Genomic DNA, 9,724 nt, shown 5'->3' on the forward strand with positions numbered 1-9,724 from the left:
CTGACCAATGATTTCTTTTTATTAAATTCCTTAAATTGGGAATTAAATTTCTTTGGTGTTCCATTCTTCCAAGCCTGACCAGTGATTTCTTTGGTACTAAATTCCTTTCATATTATTTATTGGCATTAAATTCTTTAAATTTGCTATTACATTTCACCCCCACCCCCCAGATCCCCCAAACCCAAGAGCTCGCACGAGGCAGAAATCAAAGAGCAGGTTTGTTTTCTCCTGCAGGTTCCTGGCCCAAAGAAAGGAAGGCAGGTGAGTACCTGTGCTTGTTTGATGCTGTGCTTGGGGGACAGGCTCCCCGTGCTGTTCAGGCTGTTGACACTGCCGTGGGAGGGGGTGGAACGGAGGCTGTCCTTGGGCGGGGGGCTTGCAGGGAGAACAGGAACTGCTCCAGGGAACACGGGCATCTTCTTTCTTTTAGAAGGTGGTATGAGAGAAGGGGGCAATTGTGAAGGGACTGACTCTTTCTCAAGAGCTCTATAAACCAAATGCATTGCCTGCAAAGGCAAAAAGGTCAGATAACATTCACAATTAGCAGGGAAAAAAGGCAATGAGATCTTCCAGTGTCAGTCATTTACATAACAGTAAAACAAAGGCTGTAAGATTAGAGATGTAAAGCAGAGCAGATAGTTTTGGAGGCAATTCCAACAAGTTTAATCTTGATGACATAGGCAAGAGTCAGTGGATGGATTTGAGGAAGATCATTTAATAGCTCTGTGTGAACAAGGCAGATCAGAACAGTGAACTGTAGCAGAGAAAGCTGCAAAGCTCTTGAGAAAAAAAAAATGAGCTGTTTGCTCTGCCAGACAGACTGGGCTGTGAATTGAGAATTTAAAACAACCTACCACAGCAAATTCATCCTTGTCCAGGTGACCATCTTTATCAATATCACTGAGATCCCAGACCTGCAGCAATTAAGATAAAGCAATGATTTAGAGAGCAAGTCACATTTTGTGCATTCATCAAATTAACATGCCCTCTAAAGACTCTTAATAGGTTTTGGGGAAGATCATATTAATTACATTAAACTATCTAAACACTCTGATGAAACAGACTGGATTAGAGTTTTCTGGCCAGTGTGAATCAACGCTGGCTCCAACAAATTCTGGCTGCAACACAGGCAGGTTTTTCATCTTTCTGTGGTGCAATTAAGGAGTCATCAAGCTGAGTAAAAGCATTCAGAGGTGGTTTCCAGAACTGTCCAGAGGATGTGGGGTTAGCAGATCATCCAAATGTCTTGTAAGAAAGTTAAAATATTTTAGAAAACTCAATACATTTCTAATTCCTATCCCATTCCTAGTTTTTTTACTGATAACTAAAACCATGTGCAGCTCCCTCTGGCCCCCTATGGGAGAGAATTTAAGCATTTCTCAACTTCAGTTCATTATTAGGTCAGGTAAACTCAATGAAACTTGTACAAGATTTAGAGGGATACAAAACTTTGTGGACTCCAACACTCAGCTACCAACTAGTTAAACCATCAATACAACCTGGGACAGCAGAGGGCACAGAAAGCCAAGCCTAAGGCTCAATTGTCTGAACTCCACTTTATCACTGCACAAATTTAAGCTCCTTGATTAGTCCTTTGCCCATTTCCTCGTCCACAAACTTTTCTAGAAGAGGCAAAAGCTTCCTGAATTTCTACTGTGACAATAACAAGATGAAATCCAAAGCCTTTCAAGACTCAGTACTTCACAATATTCCAGTACAGAATTAAACCGAGTCATACTTAGATTTTGTAGATAATACAGAGAAAGAGGCAGTTCTTCCTGAAGAGATAGAAGGATGTAACACAGATACAGCTCTTGCATAGAATGAATTCAATTCTCAGGCATATAAATATGCAAAGCATTAAAGAATGTGTTTTAAATGGGAGCAGAAAAATACTTTCAGGTTTGCTTCCCTGGCAAATATGCAATGGATGCACTAAATTCAGATCTTGGAGAAAAAACAACTTGACAATTTGCTGGGTACAATAAATGAGGATGTTCTGAGGTGTTCTCCTGTACCCAGCAGTGGATGGATTTAATGGGATGTCTAATAACCCCTATTTGTAAAAATGACAAAACACTGGAATATAATGTTATAAAAGCTAATATTATAAAAGTTTAGAAAAGCTTTTTCTTGCTTTTAAACAACCAAAATCAAAATTTCCAGCTCTTAAAATGAACAGAGGGATAATTAAGCCAATCTACTCCAGGGCTGAAATTACTACTACTATTCTTATTTCTAAGAGGAAGACTGCAGAGACTTAATGTTCTTGCTTGATAGCATGCAATCAATGCAGAATCTCAGCCAAAACCTGATCTGTTTTGATAAATTCCATATAAATATTTCACACTGCAAACTATGAGAAGTTAAACAGAGACCAGGAAAATTTAAACAGCACACTTACCCTTCCGAGGATATCGAGAGGTAGCTTTGAATTCATCAGTACTGGTTTTACTTTGTCTCCTGAAAGTAAACCATTTACTGGCAAAAGGCTTTCAAAAATACCATCAAACTTTGCTTTTTCTTCCACCTAGTTGGTAAGAAATAGTCTGAATAAGTAAAAAAGTGTGCCTGTGTGAGTGTTGAAAATGAGATCTTGCAAGAAATTAAGGCTGGTCAGTGATGTGTTCATCCTAAATTTCCAAACTTTCTTGCAAGTGCCACGGTGCTGAATTTAAATGTAAACCCCTGGAGAGACATTTAAGAGCCTAATTTCAAAGCTAAGGTTATTTTATAACCTTCCATGAGAGATTTTACCATGCAGATGTGTTTCTGTTTTAAAGAAACTTTGATAAACTCTGGAGAACTAAAACCTCTTCTTCCCACGTTGAAGTACAACACATAAGTACCAAAAAAATAATCAGCATTACAAGTTATTTTATTAAATTTCTACCTTTGGGAAATGTTTGCATTTGAAGATTAACTAAACACAAATACTCACATATATGCATCAAAGGTTACATGTAATATATATCATTGGGGGAAAGAAAGTATCACTGAATACCAACTAGAATATAGGAACTCGAGCTTTAAATTAATAATTCAGGATGGATTTGGTGAAATACTTTGCTGTTCTCAGTGGGGTTCCTTTATACAAACAATGAAAGTGCCTAATTGTAGGATTCTGGAAGAAATCCAGGCAGAAGATTAAAATTCATTGTGTCTTAAAAACATCACAGCTGGGGTTGTCAAAGGGTGGTTTAATACTTATTACACATGTAAAACTACACCTCAATATTCTCTATTGTGCACAAGCCTGCACAGAAAGGGGGGATTTTTGAAACAGGAAATACACTGGATACAAAATTCTCTCACTGAGAGAAAATCACACACGAGGAAAAGATTCACTTTTAAAGAATGGATGTAATGTGTTGGCTTTTACACTTACCCTGACAGCCCAGTGAGTCTCTGTTGAAGGGGGTGTGATCAGCAAAGGACTGCTACTGTCATGCTAAAAAAATGGAGAATTTTATTTACATGTATATTTATATATATAAATACACAGATTTCTGTCTCTAATCCTTACTAATTGTTTTAAGAAGTGGTTATAGACATGAAGCTTAACTACACTGAGAAAGAGGCTGTACCTAAATAAAAGTCACACTCATTTGTACTATTACAGCACTTGGATGAGGACATTTATTGGTGCATTAGATACCCAAACACACAATAAAGAGGTTCTGCAGCAGCTACTGCAGGCAAAGCTGCAGCTGTGCCTTTTACTGCCCATCCTACTGACCCAGCCCCAAAATAACTTGATTTTCTTCCCTTTTTTTAGAGTTTAGCCACATCAGCTTCCTGATGAGCAGAGTTAAACTTGCAAAACCCACTGAGGACAACAGGGCTGTGGCAGTGTCCTTAAGGAACACTCTGCCATCAGCCTGCAGCCCCAGAACCACCACAGCAGATTATTCCAGTGTTCCAGCTGAAGCCTTAGTTCCCATATAACACATCCACACGTTTGGGTGGGTATTACTCACGAATTTAGGAGGTGGCACAGTCAAGCTGAGGCTGCTCATGTTGACGTCGTGGCCGTTCTGGGCGCAGGCCACGAGGCGCAGAGCGACGTAGAAACCCTGCAAAGAGCCATTTCAAACCAGGCCAGAGCAGGGAAAACAACCCAGCTGTGATTTTTATCAGCACTCAGTAAACTGGGGATGTGCAGCCCCACAGTGACAATTACCCCACTGCTTTTAAAGGTGAGTTGTGAGAAATTTTACAATAACGGGCAGAAAATTGGAAGTTCAGTTTTACAAAGGGCTCTCCCATAACTGAACTTCAACGTTCTTAAAAATTAATAATGTTTAAAAACAATTTATCAATATCTACAAGTAACTTGCTATTTGATATTCCAAGCCATTTTTAGTAATGCTGGTTAGATTTTTACATGCAAGAATGTTCTTCTAAAATAAATCTTAAAATCATATTTTGTGTTTGTGACTCGGTAACTGTGTATCTACATATCACAGACACTGATTCTTTACAAAACAAAAGAGAGACAGAAAATGAGATCCAAACTTCTCCAGCAGCCTCACTCAGTAATACACTTAGATATGAGAAGTGCTGGGGAAAAAACTCATCTTGTCAACAAAAACTTAATTCAAAAAAAGCCAAGGATAACTATTATTGGTATCAGGGTCTGCTTGAAACAAGGCTAATCTGTGAAAGGTAACATAGCAGGTCTACAGGAACATTTCATTTACCTGTTTATCTAAGTATCCTTTCCCCTCTGGGTCAGCCAAATCCCATATCTGTGGAGATACAAAATAAAAGCCATTGTGAATTTAAAATAAAACCCAGCTCCACAGTTCATACTGTGTGTCTTCTTGAAAAGTTCATTCAGCTTTCAAGTTATGACACAATGTTATTTCACTGTCAAGTTAACAACAGAAATGTTACACAAAAGATTATTTTTCCTTGTATATTTGTCCTTTCACTTAAAAAGGTGTACAGACAATTATTGCATTATCCAATTCCTTCAACTTACTTTTCCAAGGATGATATCAGAGAGACCAGATTTTTTAAGAAACAGAGCAGCTTCACTTGCCCCAACTCTCCCTGTGTATGTTGGATCTACCTGAAAGAAAAAAATTAACATTTAACTGAAGCATGACCTGTGAAAGCAGAGATGAGAAATGCAGTGTCTCTAGGTCAGGAGGAGTTACACAAACTGCATCAGCAGGAAGATTTTAGCCCTGCAATGGGGAAAGGAAAGAGAGGAAAATCTTGGGGAAGAAGAAAAGCAAAAATAAAGTGCAGTTTCCTCTTTTAAGAACGTACCTGTTTGTAGTAAGTTTCGTATATTGGGTTCCCAGTAGAAAACTGAAACATAAGGAAGAAACCAGAATGAACAGCAATCACAGTTGAGAGGAGAAAAAGTATTGCACTCTGTGTATTCCTTCAACAAAAAAATCTAAAATAGGGTGTTAGTTTGCTGTCATCCAAACCAGATACCTGAAATTTAAGTGTGGATAATGGTGATCCCACAAAACCTGCAGCCAACAGGCTCCTGTCACCCCCTAGAACTTCTCCTTGACCAGCATTCCAACTTCTACTCACACTTTTAATCAACAACTACATGGAAATAAGGTTTTTGTAGAACAGCTCTGAACTATTTGCCAAAGTATTTCAGATCTCAGTATGAGAACTGCTGATAACAAAGGTCCAGTTTTGAACCCAATGCTGACCTGAGTCCCCCCTGCACTGTAAATATCCTTATGGAATGTTTTCAGCAGGCAATTACACACACACACAGCCCTGTGCCTGTGATTATGCATTTTCAGGACTAGGATCTTAAACTGAAACGGAGTAAAACAAAAAATAAACAGAAAGAAGAGTGAACTGACAAGGCCACAATTCCCTGAACACGCTGTTGGGGGATTTCAAACCACATCACACCAGAGCAGCAGACCCAAGGGAGGCCCTGCCTTTCCAGGGGGCTGAACAAGTAGATTGCTGACATTCTTGTTGACATTCCAAGCAGATGGGAATTGAAATGCCAAAAGAGGCAGAATCCCCCAAACCCATCTTCTCACTCGCCTCCTCCAACAGCCCCAGGAGTTCACATGCAGGTTCTCCCTCCCCACTGTTCTCCAGCCTCGAGGCCAACAGCAAAACCAGCCCAGGCAAAACCAAGTTAAAGGCCTTAAAGAACAATCAACAAAACCACAACCCCACAAACAGTTTAATAAGCAAAATGCTGAGATGTCACAACACCCCAAAGCCTGCCTGAGACAACCACTCTGCACCTCCAGGCCACCAGTCAGACACCTGACAAAGGAGTATTTCCCACTAACTCCCATCCCTAGGATGTCACCTCCCAAATGCCACCTGCTTCCTTGTCATCCCTATGATTTTCCAGATGTTCTGCCCACTCTGAGTGGAAGGAAGGCCGAAATATGATGAAAGAAAAGCCCAATAAAATTTTATTGGACACCAAGAGAACCTTGCTGTGAATTTACAATAAGCATGACGAATATTAAGTGTAAGGAGCTATCTGAAATAACTAAACCCTCCAACTGAGCACAAGCAAACACTGACTCTTCGAGGATTAACAGCTCTATTTGGATAGAAAAATCCTGCATTTTCAGAACAGTTTCCTAAGGATCTTAAATGTGCTTCACCTCTACCCATCCACAAAATAAGCTGCTGCATTCTCTAATATCAGCAAACCTCTGGAAGCTCCAGCTCTTCCTGAAGGTGGACAGGATTTCAGAAGAATGCCTGGACCATAACTCATAAATCTGACTATTCTTTCTGCTGACATGTAAACATCCAGCACAGCTAAGCACTGTGCTCCTGTCCAAGCAGGAAACACATCATTCAGAGAAAAGGTGGAAGTAGGAAATAGTCTGTCCCAGTCTGAATCCAACCCAGCATGTTTTAGCCAACTATCACCAAACTTTGTACCTCTTGTTTATCAGAGAGCTCAGAGAAGAGGGTCAAACACCAACTACAAGCTCCTCTAACTGATTTGACGAGTAACCCAGAGTGTGCAGAGACTGGATTTGTACCAAGAGACAGAGCAAACCACTCCAGCAGCAGCACTGAATGATCTCATCCCATCACCAGACATCCCTGTCACCCTCATTTGGGACTGTCAGCCATGACATGGAGCTGAGTTACCTGACAGAGGTGGCAGGAATCCAGGGTGATGGGTTTCCATGCTGTGAAGTTTCTCCAACAGGAAAATATTCCCCCAAGTGCTGCTGGAAAGCCCTTCAGCCCTCGATTCCCTATTTGCAGAATTTTCCAAGGATCCAGCCTCTCTGGCTGATTTACCCAAATGACTGCACCTCTGTGATGAAGCAGAGCAGACAAAATGGGTTCAAGTGATAAAAATAGCACAGCTCTCTATCTACCCGTCACCACACGTGACGACACCCCTATCATTCAGGAGGATTCTGCAATTTGGTGACATCTGCTGATGCAGGACCTGCCCAGGGCTGTCAGCCCTGGCAGCCAGAGACAAACACTGTGAAGAGTTTGCAGTTGGTGATGTCAAAGCCCAACCTGTCAGAGAGGTTCAGTCTGACTTACAGTTTAACCACCCCACAGTTCCCGTGCCTGCTCCCTAGTCCTCAAAACCTCACCTCTGACCAACACTTTACACCAGCTCCCAAAAAGATCCTTCAGAGCCCTGGTGCCCGGTTGTTTGACCTCCCAAATCTGAAGTTTAAGTCTCACAGCAGATCCATACACTGCATTTGTGGTACACTCATGGACACTGATCCAAGTCCCTTCCTGCAGCTCTGGGGAGAAGGCAGGGGGAAGCTGCTGCCACCAGAACAATTCACACATCCAGTTCTCTTCCCTGAGGTCATCCCAGGGCCACAAAGAGCTCTGGATCAAGGAATTATTTTCCTTGGTGTCTTCCTCTTCAAAAATTTTCTTTCAGCCACATGGAGAGATGAAAATAGGGAGTGTAAAAGGGGAAAAAAACAAGGTGCTCACAAAGACAGGAGCCCAAAGAAGGCTGCTGCTGCTGCCCCAAAAAGATGACTTTTGCCCTTATGCTACTTGCTGAATGTCCTGAGTTGTCTCAGAAAACCGAGCTACAAAAGGATCTCAGTATCCCTAAGATAACTCTCCAAAACCTCCTGAGCCTGCAAGTTGAATGTGCTTGGCATAGACCACTGGTAAGGTGAGCAAATGTAAGAAAACAAAGTTATCAAACATAAACAACTGAAACTGGACTGAACTGCAAGAACTGATCTGACAGGCTTGCTCTTCAACTGGGTTTATGCACAGCCAGAGAGATGAAACATTAAATAGTATATAAATAGTGTAGAATCCCAGAATGGTTTGGGTTGGGAGGGACCTTAAAGTTCATCCAGTCCCACCCCCTGCCACGGGCAGGGACACCTTCCACGAGACCAGGTTGCTCCAACCTGGCCTTGGACACTTCCAGGGATGGGGCAGCCACAGCTTCTCTGGGCAACCTGTGCCAGGGCCCCCCCACCCTCCCAGCCAAGAATTCCTCCCTAAAATGATAATATGATAAATTATTAATGACAAAATATGATTAAACACTTTCACAAGCTTGAATTACCCATATTGTTTATAGCTCCCAACATGCTGAAATCAACAGTCTTATTTTACATCTTTCTGCCTGGACATACTTCAACATACAGCATGTGTGCCCTCTCCAATTCCTTCTAATTCAATTTCTGGCATTTACAGTAACCAGCACACATCTCCTCAGTAATCACTAAACTGAGGCTATTCAAAGAGGAAGTTTATTAATTTCCTCTTTTAGTTCATTAAGGGAAATTTTGTTTACTGCCCTGTAACAGCTGGACTACTCTTGACAGTTCGATACAGAAAAAGAAGTTTAAAATTAGAATGCTTCCATTGAATTCACTGGAAAATAATGTCAAAATAACTGATATGTTCACAGAATGTGGCCCTTTTCACCCTAAACATGACAGGTTATATCAAAGGAAACACCACTGATGCCAGACCCTCAAATATCAACGAGAATTTAAACAACACAGAAACTGAATTTTCAGTGTAAATATTTGATAATAATTTCATTTTTACCACTGTACTATTAAAAATGCACATTCAGAGTTTATTTTACTTACATATTTTGCACCACATTATGCCACTTGGAAACTTCTGACAGTGGTTTGTGTGTGCATGGATGTTTTCAGATGTTTCTGAACACGTTCATTTAATTAAGCAGATGTTCATCAGGACTCCTGCTATTCAGAAGCTCAAAAGCAGTGCCCACTCTTAGTAAGACTCCCAGCAAATTAAACATTATCCAAGCATCACATTACTCCACTGAGAGATAAATTTTCAAAGTATCTCAAATAAAAGGTCATTATTAAGAGGAAATTGATGTATTTAAATAATCTGAACTACTAAGAGCAGTTGTTCTGAATTCCTGACTGGTCTGGCACAGCGTAGAAAATAGTTTTAATTTCAAGGCATTGAGGGTGGCATTGCTTGAAAAAGGAAATAAGCAAACCAACTCTATTCCCAGGGGTATGGAAAAGAATAAACAGCGATCACACTGCTTCGGTTGGAATTATTTGGGTCAGAAATTAATTTTAAAAAACCAAACAGACTAAAAAAAAAAAAAAGAAAACACACCAAAAAAACTTGTAACAACAAAAATCAGCGCGGGGACCCCAAGCATCCAAAGAGAGCTGGAAAGAGCCTCTCCCAGAGCCCTGTCACCCTCTCCCAAGGGTCAGGGAATGTGCCTGTTCCTGAC

The 9,724-nt window shown here is 40.8% G+C and overlaps 1 protein-coding gene across 1 annotated transcript in view; it reads right to left on the reverse strand.

Annotated features, from left to right (window-relative positions):
- EPS15L1 (epidermal growth factor receptor pathway substrate 15 like 1) overlaps positions 1 to 6,470 on the reverse strand; it is a 53,164-nt gene extending 46,694 nt beyond the window's left edge. Inside the window, exons 1-9 of the mRNA XM_029963881.1 lie at positions 6,462 to 6,470; positions 5,281 to 5,322; positions 4,988 to 5,077; positions 4,704 to 4,751; positions 3,981 to 4,076; positions 3,389 to 3,451; positions 2,405 to 2,530; positions 855 to 914; positions 270 to 506 (exon numbers count right to left, since the gene is read on the reverse strand). Of these exons, the coding sequence (XP_029819741.1) occupies positions 270 to 506; positions 855 to 914; positions 2,405 to 2,530; positions 3,389 to 3,451; positions 3,981 to 4,076; positions 4,704 to 4,751; positions 4,988 to 5,077; positions 5,281 to 5,322; positions 6,462 to 6,470 (771 nt within the window). The remainder of the gene's footprint in view (positions 1 to 269; positions 507 to 854; positions 915 to 2,404; positions 2,531 to 3,388; positions 3,452 to 3,980; positions 4,077 to 4,703; positions 4,752 to 4,987; positions 5,078 to 5,280; positions 5,323 to 6,461) is intronic.
- Positions 6,471 to 9,724: the final 3,254 nt, after the last annotated feature.

The sequence above is a fragment of the Manacus vitellinus genome, unplaced genomic scaffold (genome assembly GCF_001715985.3).
Source record: "Manacus vitellinus isolate BGI_N305 unplaced genomic scaffold, ASM171598v3 scaffold_64_pilon, whole genome shotgun sequence".
Classification (NCBI taxonomy): domain Eukaryota; kingdom Metazoa; phylum Chordata; class Aves; order Passeriformes; family Pipridae; genus Manacus; species Manacus vitellinus.